The 23,043-nt window shown below is 35.6% G+C and overlaps 1 protein-coding gene across 3 annotated transcripts; it reads left to right on the forward strand.

Annotated features, from left to right (window-relative positions):
- Positions 1 to 5,901: 5,901 nt before the first annotated feature.
- On the forward strand, positions 5,902 to 14,482 carry LOC122054919 (nucleolar complex protein 2 homolog). Of its 3 annotated transcripts, none has more exons than XM_042616345.1 (13): positions 5,902 to 6,157; positions 9,380 to 9,449; positions 9,530 to 9,618; positions 10,638 to 10,709; positions 10,787 to 11,308; positions 11,404 to 11,718; positions 11,816 to 11,863; positions 12,654 to 12,983; positions 13,057 to 13,263; positions 13,349 to 13,435; positions 13,508 to 13,602; positions 13,691 to 13,819; positions 13,917 to 14,482. In XM_042616345.1, the coding sequence occupies exons 2-13, from the start codon at positions 9,428 to 9,430 to the stop codon at positions 14,230 to 14,232; spliced, it is 2,232 nt and encodes a 743-aa protein (XP_042472279.1). In that variant the 5' UTR covers positions 5,902 to 6,157; positions 9,380 to 9,427; the 3' UTR covers positions 14,233 to 14,482. The 3 variants fall into 3 exon arrangements, with proteins under 3 accessions (XP_042472279.1, XP_042472275.1, XP_042472270.1); XM_042616341.1 differs by having other exon boundaries at positions 5,902 to 6,138; positions 9,410 to 9,449; XM_042616336.1 differs by having other exon boundaries at positions 5,903 to 6,157; positions 9,410 to 9,449.
- The last annotated feature ends 8,561 nt before the right edge of the window (positions 14,483 to 23,043 follow it).

A 23,043-nucleotide genomic window follows, 5' to 3' on the forward strand; every position in this document is an offset into this window, starting at 1 on the left:
GTATTTGCTCCCAAACATGTTTGACAGTGAAAATTGTTTTTCTAGTTGGATTGATAACTTTTTTAAACTTGTGAAAAGAGTTTTCTTTTTTATCAAAACCCTCTTCATGGCCAATTTCAAATATTAAATTTAAACAATAATTCAAATAGTCTTATAAATTTGTTAGTCTAAAATTTTCTCCAAAATGCATAAGTTGATGCTATCAAAATAATTTAGAAATAGAGATTTATATTTCACTGAAAATGTAGTATTTGAATATTTAAAGGAAAAAATATTAATTTCAAAATGAAAATTTTTGTTCTTCTTTCATAGAAATTAATAAAGAAGATTTTAATTTTACCATCAAAATTAAGAAAGAGAAATTCAGCTTGTAACAAGAGATATTTAGGATGAGTAAAATGTATATATGACTTGGAAAATAAAGTAACCATTTGGAATAATAACTATAACACATAAAGGAGATATTTATTTTAATTTTATCGAAATTCAAATCCAACTTTATGATAACAATATTTCATGTGCTAGCCACTAGACCATCTTGAGAGGATGTTTTTTTTTTAAAAAAAATTTGTTTGTTAAACAAGCTTATATTGCAATTTTCATTTTAATTCCTAACTTGTTTATTTTTGTTAACTTGAGGCAAAAACTCTTTCACTCCGCATATGTACATAGTTAAAGTTAAGATAAGAAAACATTCAAATATATTTTTCAATAGAGTAATGTAATTCTTTTTCTCAAACTATCAAAAATATTCACTAGAAATTTGTATTATTATTGTTTAACAAGTCAAGACAAAAACAAATATAATGGACAAATTATATTTGATGAGAAATCCTTTGACAATAATCTAAATACAACACTGCCTTATAATTATAAAATAGAGTAGTTTTTCTTCTGGTCATCCTATATGTATTTTTAAAATCTTCCCCTAAAGCAATAAGAAATTAAAAAAACAAAAAGTTAAAACATCACTCAATAGGCGAATTAGAGGGAAAATCGAGATTAATTTGCTTGAAGCATGGGCAATTGGATTACAAAATAATTATATAATTTAAATCATAATAATAAAAATAAATTTTAAAAACTTCACAAGAATAAATTTTAAAAACTTCATGATTGGTTAATAAAAAAGAAATTTATTAAATTAAAATCTTTCTCTTAAACAGTGGATAAAAAGAAAATTATCTCTAAAAAATTAAAATCTCTCTTAATCTACAAATAAGGAAAGATATCAAATCTTTTCTTAATCTTTTGTAGAAACTAATAAAAGAGAATTATTAATTTTTAAACTTCCTTTTAAATCATGAACATGGTTAAAAAGGAAAGTTTTCTTAAAATTTAAAATCCTCCTTTAATCAACAAATAAAGAAAGATTTCAAATTTTAAACTCTCTTTTAAACATGTAGATGATTTACAAATAAGGAAAGTTTTTACCAAAAATTAAAACCATCCTTTTAAACTACAAATAAGGAAAGAGATTAATCTCTTCTCTTAATCTTTTGTAGAAAGCTATAAAAGGAAATTTTTAATTTTTAAGCTTTCTTTTAAAATCATGATATCCACATAAGAAATAATTTTAATAAAATTCCTTTTTAATATTCTAGTGGTCGGCCACCTAAGCTTGGGACCCAAGCTTTGGCCGACCACCTGTTGGTGCAACCTTAGGTCAAGGTTGACCTGGTTGACCCGACTCGAGGTGACTTGACTCGAGTTGTATTTTGATGTTTGACTTGGGAAGATTGTCGGTGCAACCTTAGGTCAAGGTTGACCTAGCTGAGTTGCATGTTGATGTTTGACACTCGTGAGAGAGTTCTATTCTTGATATGGGACAAGAATAGATGGTTGGGAGATTATTGGTGTAACCATAGGTCAAGGTTGACCTGGTTGACCTGATTCGGGAAAAAGTCCAAGTATGGAGACTTGGCACTGGAAAAGTCCAAGCAGGGAGCTTGGCACTGGAAAAGTCCAAGTATGAAGACTTGGCACGGAGAAGTCCAAACAGGAAGTTTGGCACGGGGAAAAGTCCTGGTGAGTAAAGCTAGGCATTCGGGAAAATCCTGGTGAGTGAAGCCAGGTGAAAATCCTAGTGAGTGAAGCTAGGTGAATGAGAAAGTCCTAACTGGGATGTTAGGCAGTGTGGAAAGTCCTGGTGAGTGAAACCAGGCAGTGGGAAAGTCCTAACTGGGATGTTAGGCAGTGTGGAAAGTCCTGGTGAGTGAAGCCAGGCAGTGGGAAAGTCCTAACTGGGATGTTAGGCAGTTGGAAAGTCCTGGTGAGTGAAGCCAGGCAGTGAGAAAGTCCTAACTGGGATGTTAGGCAGTGTGAAAACCCTAGTGAGTGAAGCTAGGTGAAAGTCCTGGTGAGTGAAGCCGGGCAAGGGAAAATCCAGATGGATCAAGGGTGATCGGACATCTGGTGTTGTTAAGTCCAAGTGAGTGAAGCTTGGCATATGGAGTCGGAGAGGGCTTGGTAGCTCGTTCTCCGAACTAGGTTAGAGGGGCACTCTAAACCTAGGAGTTGGATCGGTCCGCAGACCGATCCGGTTTGATCGGTGACCAGACCGATCCACGCTTTCTGGATGTCACTGATCGGTCCGCAGGCCGATCAGATCTTCCCGGGAAAAGCTCTCGGTCGAGACCGATCAGTATACTGATCGGTCTCCACGACCGATCAAGAGACGAGCGATTCTCTGTCAGAGAGCTGGGAGGCGGGATCGGTCCGGGGACCGATCAGACGAGCTGATCGGTCCGCGACCGATCGAGTCGCACGTAAGGTTATCGGCGGGACCGATCGGTATGCTTGATCGGTCCGCATCGATCGAGGTTCTAGTTGCGTTGCAGCTAGTTTCTTCATTCTCCTTCACGGTATAAAGGTGAGGGCTTCTCAGGATGCTTCTTCCTTTCTCCTTGAATTTCTGTTCTTCTGCTGCTGATTGAGCTCGTTGGCTGCTCAAGCTTCGCGTGAGCTTCCGACTGACCAGCTGCTGCGTTTGGGTTGTGAAGTTGCTGCTTCACCTCCAGTCGACAAGAAAGCAAGAAATTGGTAGAGTGCTATTGTATTCATATTGTACTGCGTTTCTTACTGTTCTTGTACTCTTTGTTTGCTGTTGCAAACGCTTGTGGCGAGGTTTCTCCACCCACAAGGAGTATATTGTATTAGCCGGTTCTCCGGGGGCTCATCCACCGACGGATTGATAGGGCTCGTCCACCTCACGGACACGCCGAGGAGTAGGAGTATCATCTCCGAACCTCGTTACATCCTTGCGTTGAGGTTTGATTTCTTCTTCCTTTTTCTTTCTACGTTGTATTTCCGCTGCACTAACCTAATCGTAGGAAGAAACGCGAAAGATTGGGGTCGGCTATTCACACCCCCCTCTCTAGCCTCGTACAAAGGATCCTAACACCACCTACATGGCTCATCCACTTGGTCTTGGCCGGCCCTAGCTTGGGTTCCAAGCTAGCTTGGCCGGCCCCATTTGATGGGTAAGAAGGTGGGTATGCGGTGGTTATAAATCTCTATATACTAGAGGCTACGATAGAGACCGAGAGGAGGAATTGGTTTTGGTCTCCCGATGAAATTAAGCATCCCGTGTTTGCCCCGAACACACAACTTAATTTCATCAATAATAATTCATTCCACTAAAGAACTATTATTGAACTACCGCACCAATCCCAAATTACATTTTGGGCTCCTTCTTATTATGAGTGTGTTAGTCTCCCTGTGTTTAAGATAACAAATGTCTACTAATTAAGTAAGTTACTGACAACTCACTTAATTAATATCTAGCTCCAAGAGTAGTACCACTCAACTTCATCGTCATGTCGGACTAAGTCCACCTGCAGGGTTTAACATGACAATCTTTATGAGCTCCTCTTGGGGACATTCTCAACCTAGATCACTAGGACACAGTTTCCTTCTATAATCAACGACACACACTATAAGTGATATCATTTCCTAACTTATCGGGCTTATTGATTCATCGAACTAAATCTCACCCATTGATAAATTAAAGAAATAAATATCAAATATATGTGCTTGTTATTATATTAGGATTAAGAGCACACACTTTCATAATAACTGAGGTCTTTGTTTCTTTATAAAGTCAGTATAAAAAAAAACGACCTCTAATGGTCTTACTCAATACACTCTAAATGTACTAGTGTAATTATATAGTTAAGATAAACTAATACCTAATTACACTACGACCTTCCAATGGTTTGTTCCTTTCCATTATGGTCGTGAGCTACTGTTTATAATTTATAAGGTACTGCTAACATGATCCTCTGTGTGTGACACCACACACCATGTTATCTACAATATAAATTAATTGAACAACTAATGTAAACATTTGACAAATGTAATTCTTATTTCTAGATAAATGTTTATACCAAAAGCTAGGCTTTTAGTATACACTTTAACAGAGGCGCTGCTGAAGAGTATGTTGGCCAACGAGAAGGAAGCGCACGACGATTCTGAGGGATGAGAATCCGAAGCGGAAGGTTGCTCGAGAAGGTCGAAAAATGGGTTTGAGTGAGCTCTATTCCAGATGGTTGAAATCACCCAAGCAAGCAGAGCCGAAGTGGAAGACCCAGACCAAAAATCAACACGGAGTTGACTCTGGTCAGGGTAGCCGGAGCTATTCCGGGAGCCATGACCATCGAGGCCAACCAGGGCACCCCGGGCTGCACCCTGGTCGAAAGTTACCTTAGCTCAGTCTGAGCACCCAGACCTGGTCCAGGCGCCCAGACGAGAAATCTTATCGAAACGCCACCTGTTGTGATCTGTTGCATCATGGATAAAATTCTATCCATACCCAGGTGCCCGGAACCCTTGCAAGCACTCGGATTAGTGCTATAAATACATCCATGATCTCAGTAGTTAAAAAAAAAAACACTTGTAAACGATTCTCTTTTTGTTGAGTTTTGTAATCAAGTGCTTTAACTATTGTATGAGGTTTCTCCGCCTGAAGAAGATTTGATAGTGAGCTTTCAACGTCTTGGACTAGCAATCCCCTGAAGATCTGCCTCTTCTTTCTTTTTTTAATTAGTTTCTTAATTTTTTTTGTACATATGGGTTATTATTTTCAAAGTCGAGAAAGATGTTTATTTTATTATGCAGAGCAATTGACTCCTTCGTGCCGCCCGTAAGGGACCAACAAGTGGTATCAGAGGTCAATTGCTTTTGAAGGACTAACCATCGATCAAAGCACAGAAGACGATGGCCGGACTGAGCATCTACCCGCTTAAGTTCAAGAGGGAGTTCATAGTTTGGAAGAAAAAGATGGAGGTATTTTTTAAAACCTTCTTTGACTTATTAATAATAATGAAGTATGGATTTGTAGCACCAAGGAACAAAGAAGAACATCAATGGATGAAAAAGGAGCAAGCCGACTTCGTGGTAAACAATAAGGCAGAATTTCATCTGTTGAGCGTCTTATGTAACACCCCAAATTTCATGATTTGGAGTTCTAAAAGATCTTATTAAAATCTAAAAATGCTTTAGAAAAATTCTAGAGAATTTTAGAAATTTTTAGAGTATTTTTATGCAATTTTTGGAGGTCGTTTGATATTTTTACCAAAAAAAAGAAGTTTTGACAAAAAACGTCCAAGCCGAGGCTCGAATCGGTAACCCCTAACCCGAGCAAAACCCAACTAACCAAATGAGCTAGCAGTTGATAAACAATCAGATAAAGGAAGAATTTTATTTAAGTAATAGAAGTTAATAGCAAGAAATAATAAGAAGAAAATAAATTGTAGCCGGGATTCGAACTCACAAGCCGGGCCTTAAGCAGAACGCAGCCCACCAACAGACCAGCCGAACTTATCTTAATAAATTTATATCGAAATATATTTAAGTAGGACTAGTTAACAGAAATATTAGAGTATTAAAAGGAGAACTTAAGTTTTGGCCGTGACCTAATTTTTCCCCTCTCCTATTCTTTCTCTCGCGCGGCGTCGGGGTTCTCTTGGGCGAAATCGCAGCCGCCGCCAGGATTCCTTCCTCCGGTGGCCGGCGAAGGTTCCCTTCCAGCGGATCTTCACCAATCGAGACCACCTCGGCAGGAGGGCCCGTAGGCACGAGGAAGCGGCCGGGAAACTCAAGCTTCGCCGCGAACCCTAGAAGGGATTTTTGCCGGCTGTAAGTTCAAGAACGCAAGGTGAGTTGCTTCTCACCTGCAGTAGGAGTAGTTTCCTTCGATTGGTTTGGTTTCTTGCCACGATTGTGGATTTCCCGTGTAGCCTTGCCATGTTGTTTTTTTTCTTTTGGTTAGGGTTCTGTTTTATTAGCATGCGTTTCTGTTTTCCTTCCTTTTAAGTTTTGTTGTAGCAAGAATTAGTATCCTGTTGCTAGATATGAGATTTGATTTTATTCTGTGATGTTCTTGAAGTAACTCAAGGTTTCTGTGCTTGATTCGGTTGAGATCTTAGAGTAGATTTTGTTAAGTGTATAATGCAGATTTAGTTAAGTGTATAATGCAGATTTGATTAAGATCACAAGTGCAGATTTTATAAGTTTAATATGCTGATTTTTGTTAAGTCTAGTATAGTACAGATTTTTGATATTAGATGAGTGGGGAAACTGAGATAATTGAAATCAATTTGGAAGTTTAGATCTCCTCATAGTGCAGTTTTAAAAGATTATAGTGAAGTTTGATTAAGTCTTTAGAGTATACAGATTTGAGGTTCTTTAATCTGAACATGAGGTTTAGATAATTTGCTTATGTTAAATCTGAGCATGAGGTTTAGATAATTTGCTTACATTAAATCTGAGCATGAGGTTTAGATAAATTGCTTATGTTGAATCTGAGCTTGAGGTTTAGTTATGCTACTTCCATTCAAGTATATGGATAACATCTGTGCTTGGCTGATTCTGGAATTTTAAATGGAATACGAGTTATAATATCTTTATTGAGTGAATTCCAGATAAGCTGTGTATTAGTCATATTATGGACAGGAAGTTTGAGAGACGATGAAAATCTGTACTAGCCAGAATATGTTTTCTTTTGTTAAGTTTCTTTGCAGAATTTTTGTTAAGCAAGTACAGATTTTGTTAAGCTAGTATGCAGATTTCTGTTAGGCTATTGTGCAGATTTTTATCAAGCTAGTATGCAGATTTCTGCTAAGCATTAGTATAGATTTTTGATAAGTATTGTATGTGTAGATTTCTTTTGTATTCTATGCATGATTATGTGTTACATAGTTAGTTTCATTCATAGATGCATACGAAAGATACCCCAACAGTATAAGAAAGATAAAGAAAAGAAAGAAAAGGCCAAGGCCTTAAGTAGATTCCAAAGTCGAGACTTTAGGGATTTTGGCACACAAGGCGCTTATTAAAATGCCAAGGCATTTAAAGAAGAAGTAATTAAGATAATAAGTATTTTACTTTTAAGAAGAGGCTAGTACCCGACTTCCGAGGTTGTCGTTAAACAAATTCAGGTGTCCAATTCCGAGGTCTTGGCCCTGGTAGACCGAGAAAGGTGTAAGATTGCATCATGAATAAAATTCTATCTACATCTAGGCACCCGAAACCCTTCTACGCGCTTGGATCAGTGCTATAAATACAGTTTTGATCTCAGTAGTTAAAAACAATATTTGTAAACGATTCTCTTTTTGTTTAGTTGTGTAATCGAATGCTTTAAATGTTGTAAGAGGCTTCTCGCCTTAAGGAGATTTGATAGTGAGTTTTCAACATCTTAGATTAGTAATTCCCTGATTATAAACCAAGTAAAATATTTGCCTCTTCTTTATCTTTTTAATTAGTTTCTTAATTCTTTTGTACAAGTGGTTTATTTTTTCAAAGTCGAGAAAGGTGTTTATTTTTATTGTGGAAGGCAATTCACCCTATTCTTGCCCATCATAAGGGACTAACAGAGATAAATCAATTTGACTGGTAAAAAATAATCAATTGATTGATTTTCAAACAAAAATCGATTCGACTGATTTTTTATCAGTCGACTGATTAGGGGTAAAATGAAAAGTGGATACGTAATTTAGTCATTTTGAAACTACCCTACATGATTTGATAATTTCGATACTTTACCTATACGGTTTGGTAAAAAACTGTTAGGATTTAAAATTTAGACCATATAAAAACTATCGAGTAGTTGTTATAATGTATAAAAACTATCAATATTTACTATAATATATTTAGGATTAGTTTAAAATTTAGGACGGTAACAAATATATAATAACTTCTACCATTATTTTAAAAATAATTTTGATAAAATTTAAGTAATTTTAATCAAATAATAAATAATATTTTAATATAATATATTCAAGGACCTAAATCTTAAATTTTAAACGCTAAATTCATCATAAACAAATTTTAGTAGTTACCCGACAGTTTCTACACGGAGTAGCAACTATCCGATAATTTCTATCCATTATAATAGTTATTTGGTAATTTCCATGACAAGGGTATTTAAAAAAAACATTAAATGGATATATTTTTTATTTATTATTTTTGGAAAAAGTGTCGCGATGATTTGGAAAATTTGTGGTGGCTATTTGCAAAAAAAAAAAACCTTGAGGGGGTGCTTGGTTGGATGGTATGAGAGTGAGGAAAGGGAAAGGGATTGAAAGTGGGTGTTTGGTTTGGGGGATTAGTGGTGGGTCCCATGGATTCATTACCCTAAACATGGGAATGAGCCATTCCCTAGTAAAAGGAAGGGAATGGGAAAGCCCCCATTTCCATTCCCTACTTCTATCAATCTCATTCTTATTCCCATTCCCTTCAATGAACCAAGCACCCCCTGAAAAATATCTAAAAAATAAAAAACCTAAACCCATAAATCCTAAACATTCCGTTTCTCCGCCGTCCGCCACCATCTTTCTCCTCTTCGACGACCAGTCTACCATCTTCTCTTTCGCGACGCCCTCGAGCTTCGCGACGCCCTCGAGCTTCGCGACGCAATACGGAAGCCGACTCGCCTGCCTTCTTTACGGTTTGGTGCTTTCCATTCTAACCGCGAAACTCTTTTTAAAAGAGATCGTCTCGCAGATCCTCTTTTTCTTCATCCGCCAGAGAATCGTTGCGTTCCTCGGATCGGTCGGTTACTTGTTTAACGTTTATTGGCCAGAAAGTTGAATTAGGTAACCATTGAACTGGATCCATCTCGAGCTATGCATCTCCGGGAGTGTGCTTCTTTTGCAGCTCTTGCTTTCGGGTGGTCGTTTGCTTGCCTTGTCCTTTCTCGTTTCTGTCCTAGTTTATTGTTTTTGGGATTTGTTCGTGGAAAGCACCGATACATCGCGATGTTTGAGTTTTCATTTTTCTGATTTCTGATCGGAACTTGAAAGTCGCCATTTTTCTAATTGATCTGCTATTTTCCCACTGAACCTTTGGTTTTATTTTGTGTGTTTGATTGATGAATTAGACATCTCAAAGTTTTAAATTTGTGCTTCAGAGGAGAGGTGACTACGAAATGTCCGGCATTGAGGACTCAGGTAATAGCGGAAATTGTTGGCATTCCTGTTCATGTATCGAATAAATTGTAGTCTAAAGGGTTTGTCTTCACGTTTTATAGATGAAAGCACTCATGGGATCAAAAGGCTCGCGAGTTCAGGAAGTAAAGCTAAAGAACATGTGAAACAGTTGCAGAGACTCCAAGAGAAGGTGGGTAGTTTATTGCCTAGTTATACTCTTATGATTTGGATGAAGATCCAATGAGTTTTTTTGAATCTTCTCCATCATTCACACTTTTTATGCCGTTTCATTATTAGTAATATTGTTCTCCTATGTTTAGTTTGGCAAAAGAAAAAAAAACGAAGAAGAAGAAGAAACACATAGATGTAGGATTTTGGTCGATGAAGTTGCTTTTCTTCAAAAGATATGAAGATAACCAATTTTTATAACTCCCTTCCAGAAGTTGACCTCTTGAAATTGGGGGAAGTGAAGTTCCATCTTACATGCTTTCAATTATTTTATCTAGTAGCACATATGCTAAATCTGATGGCCTCAGTTTTAGTACAATTCAGTCACTGTATCAATGAGAAAAGTTTAGGGGTTTAAGCTACCACAAAAGGTTATGGTAATTGTCAGATTTCAAGAGGTTAGGAAGTGGCTGTTGTTGGTGAATATATCTGACTCAGGTGGTACTGGACAGCGGACAATAGTGCAGGAGTTTCTTGTAATTAGAAATACTTAGCATCCAATATAGATTTCCTTAATTGATCATTTCAATTTAAATATTAGGATTGTTCCATGTTCAACAAAAGTGATCGAGCATCTAATATTATGAGGCATTTACTACCCATTCATTAATTGAGTTCATCAATCTAATTACATAGTCATCCTTTTGGTAGGATTGGTTATTACTAAAAATGTGATATCTACTGGCAGCTCTTGTCCACTGCTTAACTAGTTGAAAATATGTTTTTAATTCATTGCAGAGTGTGGATCTGTTCAGTTTCTGGAATTTTCTAGGCATTACAAGTTTCAAAGCCTTAATGACATGATCCATATTTGCTGCCTTTGTTGTCTATTCACTCATTGTTTTTTGTCTAGTAAATTGATGGCATTGGAGAAAAAAATCTACACTATCTTTGTTGTTTGCTTTCTAGTGACTAGATCAATATTGACCTGAGTTGCTGCAGTTCATTGAATCCTTTTTTTTTTTTTTTTTGCTTGTTCAGGATCCTGAATTTTATCAGTATCTGAAAGAGCATGACAAGGAGCTGTTAGAGTTCGATGCAGAAGAGATTGATGTGAGTATAATATCACATTGACTAATGGATTCTGGTATTGTCGTGAAACTTAACTACTTGTTCATCGTTCTTTTTAGGATGAGGCAGACACTGATGTGGAAGTGGATGCTGACACTCATGTTGCTGTACAAGAAGATAAGCAAACAGAGAAAGCAATTACTGCTGCAATGGTTGATTACTGGTGCAAGGCAATCAAAGATTATAAGAGTCTTCATGCTCTTAAATCCTTGCTGAGAGCATTTCGAACGGCATGCCATCATGGAGACGATAGTGAAGATGGTTCAACCCCAAAGTTAAATATTATTTCAAGTAGCGTATTCAACAAGATAATGGTATTCGTGCTGAATGAAATGGATTTTATACTCCGTGGTTTGTTAAATGCTCCTAACACTGGAGGGAAGAAAGAAACAATAAAGAATCTCATGGCAACTAACTTATGGAATAAGTATGGAATGTTAATGAAATCATATCTCAGTAGCGCACTCCATATATTAACCCAAATGACAGATGAGCAAATGATATCATTTACTCTAAAGCGTGTCAAGGCATCAGCTGTTTTTTTAGCTGCTTTTCCTGCTCTCTTGAGGAAGTATATGAAGGTATCAACATGCATTCTTATGGTTACATTATTTACAAGTTAATGACTTTATTTTCCCTCTACCCAAGATGATTTCTTACTGTTAAACTAGTACAGGTTGCACTTCACTCTTGGGGCAGAGGAAGAGGTGCTCTTCCAGTTGTTTCCTTTCTGTTCATGAGAGACTTGTGTGTTCGACTTGGTTCTGATTGTCTTGATGTATGCCTTAAGGGAGTCTATAAGGCTTATGTTCTAAATTGCAAGCTGTCCAAGTCCATAAGTAGATCAAAGTTACAGCATATACAATTTCTTGGAAATTGTGTGGCTGAACTTTATGGTATAAATCCTCTAGCAGCGTATCAACATATATTTATGTACATACGACAATTGGCAGTGGTACTTAGAGGTGCTCTCACGGAAAAGGGAACAAAGGTAATAAATGCATATTTTACATCTTTCATTCTGTCTATCATAGTTCTGACAGACTATCTATGTTTTGCTTTTAATTCTTCCAATGCTCCATTTGAAGGCAGTGAAAGAGAAAAATCAACAAGAAAGCACAAAGAAGCAAGTTCAGGTTAGTCATGTAAAGTCTTCCTCAGATACATATATTTGTTTGTAAAACATAGAATTTAGTATCTAGAGACTGGCCCTGTTTGAAGCAAATATAGAAGTGAATCCAGGACATTCGTCAATTCACAAAGGTTGTTTTATGTGATATGAATCAAAAAAATTGCTTACTTTAATCCCTGTCAATTTAAATGTCGAAGAGCTAATTCAAATATTCAATCACAATTAGTATGTTCTGCAGTTAAACGAGTTATATCCATTAAAATTGAAGACATCAAGTTTAGAAGGAGAGCAGAGAAAATTTTAGTTAATAGAATAAAAAATTGATAAATTAATATAGGTATTAGATCAATGTAGAATATCCAAAATAGTTTGGAGTAAAATGGACAAATTATTCTTTGCATGAAAATTTTAAAATAAATTATTACCTTAATTTTTTTCATTACCCAATTTCTTAATCTAACTTGCCCCTTATTGGTGTAAAAATGTGATATCGCTCACCATAAGCAGCCCAGTATCGCCAGCCCCATAGCAAGATACAAGTAGATAAATTACGGGGGATATTTTGCCCTAGCGTAGTGACTCTTTGCATTGGGAAGGTCATGCACCCAACGAGGTGTTTTGCACCCGTTAGGAATTGACCACAAGATCTATCGCCAATCTATCATGCCCTTTAGTTTAGGTGGTAAAGTGTGGAGTGTGGACATACTGGAATTGAAAGTGGAACATGAAATATCCTAAACTCCAAGGGAACGTATATTTTCCCTATATTAAATATATTTTTGTTTGTTATACAGAAGGCATATCAGAAGGTCTATGATTGGCAGTTCATATTTTGCCTTGAAGTTTGGACTGGGGTTATATGCGCATTCAACTTGGAAGCTGATTTTCGACCTTTAGCTTACCCTTTAACACAAATAATTTATGGAGTAGCATCTTTGGTACCAACTGCTCGATATTTTCCACTGCGGATGCGATGCATAAGAATGCTAAATCGCATTGCTGAAGCAACTGGTACCTTTATTCCTGTGTCTTCCCTTCTTCTTGATATGCTGGAAATGAAAGAACTTAATGGTCACCCTACCGGAGGTGTTGGTAAAGCAATCGATTTGCTCTATGTCAAGCAGGTAAAATTTATTTTGCTTTGTTTACCAGATTGATGAGAAGGAAACCAATTTCACCTGGAATATATTCTGGCAGGTAGACAAGACTACACTAAAGACGCATTTATTCCAAGAAGCTTGCTTATACAGTTTAGTTGAAGAACTCGCTGAACATCTGTCTCAGTGGAGCTATTCAGTGGCCTTTTTCGAATTATCATTTATCCCACTTGTTCGGTTACGTAGCTTCTGCAAATCAACAAAAGTAGATAGGTTACGAAGAGAAATAAAGGAGCTCGTCCGTCAGGTTGTCTGCACACTAAATAGCACCTTATAAAAGTAATAGATGTCAATTGTGGATTTGTATAGACTAGTTAGTACTTTCTTCTCAGGTGGAGGCAAGCTGTGAATTTACGAACTCAAGACGGACAAAGATTGAATTCTTGCCTAATGATCCTGCTTCTGCATTATTCCTTAAGGTATCCATTTTACTCTCAACCTCGTATGGTCTCTATCTTGATAGTGACTCATCCAAACTTTTATTTGCACAGGCTGAAAAGGAATCTGGAGATAGTCCTCTTTCCAAATTTGTCAGTTATTTACGCCAGAGATCAAAACAAAGGAATGATTCTCTGGTGGAATCTAGGTTGGTATATTTCTCTAATGTGATTTTTCCATGAAAGAGTAGAAAATTATAACGTGTATTGTGTTATGGCACTCTATGCTCTTGTCAGTGTTCTGGTTGGTGCAGAATCTTCTGTATTTAGGAAGAAGCTACCTGAACTCGATGAAGAAGATGAGCAAGATCCTGAAGAAGGAGCTGCAGTCTTCAGCGCATCCTGGTTGCCTGAAAAGAAAAAAAAGTATAGTCCCTACATGAGTAAATTTTTCGTCTTTTAAGCTACTGGTTTGTCTATTCATTTCTTTAACAGTTTCAAGATGTGTATACATATAAAACAGAGTTATCAAGGAAAAGACCTCAAAGAAGCGAGCATTCGAGCGTGATGGTGATGGTGATGGTGATGGTGATGGTGATGGTGATGATGCAGATGAAGACGTGGTTGAGGATCTGGTTCTCAGTTCAGAGGAAGACGATGATAATGATTTTGATGAAGGCAAGGATGGAGACGAGATGAATCAGCATTCTGTCAAACAGGACAAGAAGCTAACGGCTTCTTCATCCGATCGGAAAGAAAGGAAAAAAAAGTCAGCAACTGATTTCAAGAAACAAAGCAAGCCTCGCAAGAAGAAAGCCAAGAAGGCAGTTAAAACCTGAATTGGATGAGGAACATCATCAGTGTCGCTAATTCTACGGGTCAGAAACAAGATTCAAAGATTCATGCTACTTGTTGAAACCTGCGGTATGAGCATTTAGGGAGCTAACTACACCGCCATGTTGAGATCTTGGTGACTTTAGCCTTCTTGTTTACTGCATACATGTGTTTCGTTTATCATATATATTTCAGAACAATGGGTGTGAGGAGGATTCAATTTCTAAATGAATTGTTAACAAGAATTCTATTTGAGTATTTGCTCCCAAACATGTTTGACAGTGAAAATTGTTTTTCTAGTTGGATTGATAACTTTTTTAAACTTGTGAAAAGAGTTTTCTTTTTTTATCAAAACCCTCTTCATGGCCAATTTCAAATATTAAATTTAAACAATAATTCAAATAGTCTTATAAATTTGTTAGTCTAAAATTTTCTCCAAAATGCATAAGTTGATGCTATCAAAATAATTTAGAAATAGATATTTATATTTCACTGAAAATGTAGTATTTGAATATTTAAAGGAAAAAATATTAATTTCAAAATGAAAATTTTTGTTCTTCTTTCATAGAAATTAATAAAGAAGATTTTAATTTTGCCATCAAAATTAAGAAAGAGAAATTTAGTTTGTAACAAGAGATATTTAGGAGGAGTAAAATGTATATATGACTTGAAAAATAAAGTAACCATTTGGAATAATAACTATAACACATAAAGGAGATATTTATTTTAATTTTATCGAAATTCAAATCCAACTTTATGATAACAATATTTCATGTGCTAGCCACTAGACCATCTTGAGAGGATGTTTTTTTTTTTAAAAAAAATTTGTTTGTTAAACAAGCTTATATTGCAATTTTCATTTTAATTCCTAACTTGTTTATTTTTGTTAACTTGAGGCAAAAACTCTTTCACTCCGCATATGTACATAGTTAAAGTTAAGATAAGAAAACATTCAAATACATTTTTGAATAGAGTAATGTAATTCTTTTTCTCAAACTATCAAAAATATTCACTAGAAATTTGTATTATTATTGTTTAACAAGTCAAGACAAAAACAAATATAATGGACAAATTATATTTGATGAGAAATCCTTTGACAATAATCTAAATACAACACTGCCTTATAATTATAAAATAGAGTAGCTTTTTTTCTGGTCATCCTATATGTATTTTTAAAATCTTCCCCTAAAGCAATAAGAAATTAAAAAAACAAAAATTTAAAACATCACTCAATAGGCAAATTAGAGGGAAAATCGAGATTAATTTGCTTGAAGCATGGGCAATTGGATTACAAAATAATTATATAATTTAAATCATAATAATAAAAATAAATTTTAAAAACTTCACAAGAATGGATAACACACTTATTGTAAAAAATAAATTATTTTTATCAAACTAATCAATTTGTATATTATTGGAAAATTGGTTTGGTGATCTTTAGGGATAAGACGAGTAGACTATCGTAAATTAATTTATCGATTGAATAAGAAATTAATGGTTAATGAAGAGTTGTTCCAGTATGATCGGACGAAATTTAATTCACATATAAGTTAGATTCATGGATAAATGCTAAATCAAGTATGCAGAACCATTAAGTATGAAATTATAATTAATTTCATTGATTAATTTATTAATTGATTAAAAGATTAATCACTATGATATTAATTGATTAATTAATATCTATAATAAATTAAGTAAATAGTTAATCATATTAATCAATTAAATTAATGGGTTTAATTAAAAGAGTTAAGTGAAAATGTTTAAGGGAAAAGATATATCCCGTATTCTTTCACCTCTTGAAAAAAGGCTTTCACTTCTTGAAAATAATTCTTCATCCTTATAAAATAAACCTCATTCCTTCCACTCAAGTCACTTAATTCTTACTCAATTCTTAAGTTGTGAATTCTCCTCTTAGGTTCTATTCTCTCTCTCCTCTATTAAGAGTTTCAAGGCTTCGAAAGTTTGACAGGACTCGAAATTTGGAGTACTTCTATTTCGAAGACGCAAGTCGTTGTATCTTGGGAGACGATTGCCAATAAGCTATAAGTACCTGGGCTGGGTAATATCGTCTTAAGGAAAGAAGACCTAACCTTCACATCGACCTTAATACTCTTATCCTTAGGGATGAGTTTACCCGAAGTGTGTAGATATTCGAAGGGATGATTCGACGATCGACAAGATTAGGTCGGTAGCGACGATACCAAGAAAGATATGCCTCTTACCCGAAGGGGTACTTTGATAACCGAAGGGGATGTCGAGAGTATAAATGAGACAAGATCCACATCGCCATACCGAGCTCTACCGGTTAGAATCATTGACTTATTGTCGAGATGACTAATCGGGCCTAACTATTAGATCTCGAAGATCCATGTACCATATTTTTCCTTAGAGAAAAAAATTCCAAACATATATTACATGGCTTAAATTCCGAATTATTTTAAACTATAGATGATTTAAAATATATAGTTCATATTATATGATTTTATATCTCAAGTTAATTTGAATGATTCGGCAAAAAAAAGGGCGATAACGCTTGCACCCAACGCCCCCGTGGACCTCGCCCAAGGCAATCACGAGGGGAGTTAATCACGGTAGTCGAAGGAGTTAAGGCGCAGTGGGCTGAGGGACACGGGGATCAGGGATTGACGCCCTTGCTGCTGCCACGATTCGAATCCACGTTCTTATTGGGCAAACTTCTACGCCTTAATCATTTCGGATAATCTCGTGGGGCAAGTTAATTTGAATGATGCAATTTATATAAAATGACACAAATTATTAATATTAGGCGTTGCTCATCTACATTGCCCGAGAAAAAATTATTAAGATACATTTTAAATTTAATAGGTTTTTAAAGTCATCCTTAAAATTTTATTAATGTCAAAATATTTTAAATATATTTATTTAACTAGGCTAAACTCACATTAATAGAAAAGTCAATATTTGCAAGAGAAGAGATAAAGTATTTAATTTTTATTTTTATATGAGTTGAGTAAAATGTTATATATATATATATATATATATATATATTTTCTAGCACGCCTTTGTGCGCGCGACACACTTAGAATTATGGGCACCCGAATCAATTCTAAATATCTTGCCCTGCACACTCATCGGGTATGAGAGTCAGGCTATATATTGATGTGCAATTTCTACTGTGGATCTGTGCATTTGATTTTTTTTTAATTTTATTATTATTTTTTGGCTTGTGTGTATGTCATTTAGGGTTTTACCTTCCGCATTTAAGGGTTAGATTATAATATTAAATATAAGCAAATTTTTAAATCATTTTTTTTTTAAAATATGCACGGAGTGTGCGGCATAAGGTCCTTAGCATATCAAACCCTTGAGAGAGAGAGAAAGAGAAAAATGATAGTCTGCATACCCTTATCTTGCACACTCTTGGACGACCCTCGTAGGTCTGGACGCTCGAAAGCACTCCCGGGTGCCATGATTCACTTTTTGAGAATCGGGGCGCCTGGGCGGGTATTCAAGCGTTTGGATTTGTGAGGGGCACTCAGGAGTGTGCAGGGTAAGGGTGTGCAGACTAACAATTTCACACACACACACACACATACACACACACACACACACACACACCCACACACATGCTGCCCGATGCCTCCTGTGCGACCGTGAGCGATGCGCTTATACGGCGTTGCTAGCTCGATTTCTTTTCATTATTAAATTTCTTTTATTCTCTCTCCCATTCCGCACTTTATTCAAAACCCTACCCTCGACTTTTAATCTCTTGATTGCCCCAAATCTAAAATTTCCTTGCTCTCGCTCCTTCCTTCGTCGCCGTCTTCCGTCGATCTTGCTCTTGCTGGTAAGCAAAGTAAAGATGCTCAAGCTAAGCAGTCGCATGCTTATTCTTGAACTGGCTAGAAGCTCCCCAAACTACCACTGCAAACATAGCTGATGCTGCTTTGCTTAGCACCCCCTTCCATTCTCGATTAGCCTTTTCACTCCACTATCTATTTTTCAACTATGTATAATATTTTTTTATTAAGATTTATCTTACAATGTATAAGCCCTAGCTACTACAATGTGTAGTAGCTACTTGGACAATCCAAACAACTTTTCTTTCCATTTTTTAGTTATATAATTTACAGAGAACTTTTCAAACTTCATTTCCCACATTTCATAACAAATAGTAAATCGTTTCATTTTAAGTTGTAATTCTCTCTAATCCTAATATATTATAATTAGGATTTATACTACAACGTACAAGCACGATGTTTGGTACAATATATAGTAGCTACTTGGACATTTAGCTGCTACAATATATAGTAGCTACTCGAATAATTAGCTACTACACGTTATGGAAGCTACTTGGACATTTAGCTGCTACGACGTGTAGTAGCTACTTGGACATTTAACCACTACAATGTATAGAAGCTACTTGAACAGTTATCTGCTACATGTTATAGTAGTTGCTTGGACATTTAGCTGCTACAATGTATAGTAGCTACTTGGACATTTAGTTGCTACAACGTGTAATAGCTACTTAGACAGTTAGCTGTTATAACGTATAATAACTACTTAGTAAGTCATTTCCTTGAAGTTGTAGTTCTCTCTAATATATATAATTCTAAATGATCTATTAAATTAATATATGAAAAAATATATGTTATCTTTATTGAGTGTCAGTCGGGTGTTTATAACACATGGATAAAAGTATCTACCAAGTTAATCGTTTTAAGGGGGCTATACACTAGTCATTCGAAAGTAAAAAGGATGTAATAAGAGCTTTTGAAGCCTATAATGTACAATCTTACAATGTTAATAATATTTTTTTGATAAAATTTATTTTTTTATTATATAGTTTGTAGGAAACTTGCCAATTTAAGTCGTTTCAATTTTACACAATTGATTCGATGGTAAGTCGTTTCAATTTAAGTTGTAATTCCCTTTAATCCTAATATATTATTAGGATTTATGCTATAAAATAAAATCCCTAGCTGCTACAATGTGTAGCAACTACTTGGATAGTTAGCTACTATACATTGTAGTAGCTACTTCGATAGCTAACTGCTACGCATTGTAGTAGCTACTTGGACAATCCAAACAACCTTTTCTTACTATTTTTGGTTATATAAATTGTAGAAAACTTATCAAATATCATTTCCCACAATTCATTTGTTGATAAGTCATTTCAATTTAAGTTGTAATCCTCTCTAATTCTAATATATATTATTAGAACTGATGCTACAACATACAAGCCCTAGCTGTCATAACATGTAGCAGCTACTTGGACAATTAGCTACTTAGCTACTATAAATTAGTTAATAGACATTTATATTTATCTTTTTTTCATTATTTATATCTAGTATAGTTCACATGTTTGATATATTTTAATATACTATGATTTAAGTCGTAACTGCTACAACATGTAGTAGCTATCAATTGGATACCTAATAATAGCTGCTACACATTGTAGCAGCTACCCTACACTAGCTACTATACGTTGTAGCAGCTATTCGATACCAATTAATTTATGGTGATTTATCAATTAATTAATGGTGACCTACCTACTATGGTTCATTGATTTTCCACTTCTATAGAATGACCACTCATACATGTTATAAACCATGATCCGTGAACGCAAGCAAAATCTGACTTTGTTAAAAGGGCAACTATAAGCGCATGATATTCCTTCTATTCCTAGATTTATAGCGGCCTTATTTTCCTATAAATTGATGGTGTTGCAGAGGAAGGCTTCTCATTATTGTTCTTGTTTCATTACACTTTTATGAGCTTCCTCATTTTCTTTGTCATTCCTTTCATGATACTTTTACGAGTAGCATAACTATGACATCATCTTTTCGACACCACCTTCGTCATTCTTTTCATGACATCTACTGTTCTTGTTCGAAATATGGTAGTGTATCTTCCTCCCAAAATAGAAATGACAAGGTGGTCATGTTGTCTTCCGCGGTGTATTTTAAGCTTTCATATGGCTGTACGTAGGCAATTTGGGGTTCAGAAAGGAATACCTTTACTGCGAACATCATTGCATGTGCTATTGTTTCATCATCCAGACTGTGTGCCTCTATGAATTTCAAGAAGCCTCTTCTATTGATCTGATCGCCCAGACTTCTCCAAGAACTACGTGACGAAAATGGAAAAGATAAGAAGGACGACCAACTAGTCAACATATTCTTGGAATGTCATGGTGACGTCTGCAAGGCTCAATTAGATGCTAATGTTCATACATCTATACTTGAAATACAATAAGATAAGAAGTTCTCTGACTTGCCATTTAATTCTATCAAACAAATACATCAGATCTTGTGATAATCTTGATGATACATTAAAATATTAGTTTTCAATGTATAGTGTTGGACCCTGTGATTGTTTTAATATGATCAACCAAGTTAGGTTAGGTCCTATTTGTTATTTGATCCCTATGTCTAAGTGTGTAGGAGCTTAGGAGTGCAGGAAGTCGAGTGGAAGATGCAGCTAGCGAGAAGGACGATACGGGAAGGGAGTCGACAGGCTTGGTGCGTCCGATGGACGAGAGAGCTACGGAAGAATACATCGGTGGGCGAGAAGAACGTGCGTGACGTTCGAGGGACGTAAAGCTGGGACGGAAGACTGCTCGAGAAGAATGTCGGAAGTTGGGTTTGAGTGATCCCTATTTCGGTTGGCCGGAATCACCCAAACGCGTGAAGCTTCGGAAGTCAAAACAAAGGAGAAAGCAAGCTAGAAATAAAGCTCAAGGCGCCTTCATCAAGTATTAGAGGCGCCTCCACCTTAGAGGAGCCTTCATGCTTGTTGGAGGTGCCTCCACCTTGGAGGCGCCTTTATGCTTGTTTGAGGCACCTCAGCCCTGGTCAAAACGGCCATTGTCGACCGGATAGAGTTCTATCCATTCACCCGAGCTGAGGCGCCTTGAACCTCAGTTGGAGGTGCCTTCGACCTACTGGATAGACTTTCCAGGGGCTATAAAAGGACCCCTGGACCTAGGAATGAGATATCAATCAAGTATTCAACTTTGTATTCATTTCTATCAATAGTTCTGACCTTCTAGTATGTAAAAGGCTTCTCCACCTTCAGAGAAGGAGATCTTTCAGAGCTTTTTCTACTGCCTTGGATTAACAACCTTCTTGGTTGTAACCAAGTAAATTGCTCAGTCTTTTTCTTTTAGTTTACTTTATTACTGTTGCATTTTTTGAGTTGAAAGTCTTGAAGAGGGTTATACTCTTTTATTGTGCAGGCAATTCACCCCCCTCTTGTCGGCCCCGCTGCACCAACATATAGTAGCTAACTGTCTAAGTATCTGCTATACGTTGTAGCAGTTAGAACTTGTACATTGTGTCGTTGTAGCATAACCCTAATAAAAAAATATTAGGCAAACAATATTTTCTTTCAACGTGAATAGTTTTTTGATAAAATTTATTTTTTTGGTTATATAATATGTTTGTAGCAACTACACTTTGTAGCAGATAGAACCCCTAAAAAAATATTTTTGTGATGTATACCAACTTGGTAAAAAATATTTATTCGATGTTAAAAATTCATGTTGTATAATTTGCAGTGAACCTATCAAATATCATTTCCCACAATTCATTCGATGGTAAGTCATTTCATTTTAAGCTTTAATTCTTTTTAATCCTAATATATTATTAGGATTTATATTACAACGTACAAGCCCTAGTAGAAACACATTGTAACAACTAATTGGAATGTTAGTTGCTACAACGTGTAGCAACTACTTGAATAGTTATATGCTACAACGTGTAGCAGTTATTTGGACAATTACGTGCTATAATGTGTAGCAACTACTTGGTAAGTCATTTCATTTTAAGTTGTAATTCCCTATAATCCTAATATATTGTTTACACATGATTCTGAATGATCTATTTAATTAATATAGGGGAAAATATATGTTGTCTTTATTGGATGTTAGTCAATTATTTATGACACCTTGATAGAAGCATGTATACAAGTTAATCATTTTAAGGGTGCTATACACTAGTCCTTCGAGAGTAAAGAGGAGGCAAAGAGAGCTTTTGAAGCGCACTTTGATAAAAATCTAGCAATTACCTCCTTTACATTGAGAGGAAAAGAAAGTTCATGTGCATCCTCAAATATAGTATCAAGTTAAAACTTAGAGAGAAAACTATCAAAGACTGAAAAATTTAGAAAACTAAAAAATGAATTAGAAGAGATAGAGTAACAGTTAGATTTTCTATAAATTAGTGATGAAGAATAAATATGGTATTTGAAGTTGTAGTGTTTATAACTCTTGAACAAATTAGTTATGAAGAATAGACATTTATATTTATCTTATTATCATTATTTCTATCCAATATTATAATTGCATATTTGATACATTTTAATGTATTATGATTCAAATTATATTTCACTTTCACATTATAGAAACCACTCGATAGTAGCTGCTAATGTAGTAACTAATCGAGACTAGCTGCTATAACGTGAAATCACTGGACTATCTCATTGTGGCATTTATTGGATAATAGCTATTACAATGCCAAACTTGTGTTGTAGCAACTACGTAACTGTAGATGTTACAATGTGTTTGTACAACACTGAGATAAATCAACCCATAGTTCATCATTAAAAGTAAAAATTACTGATTTTATTAGAAAGACAAAATATGAAAGATAGTCATTATAAGACACCAACAAAATAAAAGGAATATCAATACAACAAAAGGAAGAGCTATAAAATGACCCTTTTCTTGCCTACGAACTTCTAAAGCGAGCCCCTAGCATCCCATGCTTTCGAACAGATTGATGGCCACTTTCATAGCTGCCTCAGTCTCTACCAATGTTTGAAGGGCTCCCTTT

The sequence above is a fragment of the Zingiber officinale genome, chromosome 1B (assembly GCF_018446385.1).
Source record: "Zingiber officinale cultivar Zhangliang chromosome 1B, Zo_v1.1, whole genome shotgun sequence".
NCBI lineage: Eukaryota > Viridiplantae > Streptophyta > Magnoliopsida > Zingiberales > Zingiberaceae > Zingiber > Zingiber officinale.

What these genes read in the sequence shown, in the direction of transcription:
- LOC122054919 (XM_042616345.1), top strand. Translation starts at nt 9,428, where the DNA reads ATGTCCGGCATTGAGGACTCAG. An exon ending in TCGATGCAGAAGAGATTGAT is followed by an intron (nt 10,710 to 10,786) that starts GTGAGTATAATA and finishes CGTTCTTTTTAG; the next exon opens with GATGAGGCAGACACTGATGT. An exon ending in TCTTGAGGAAGTATATGAAG is followed by an intron (nt 11,309 to 11,403) that starts GTATCAACATGC and finishes AAACTAGTACAG; the next exon opens with GTTGCACTTCACTCTTGGGG.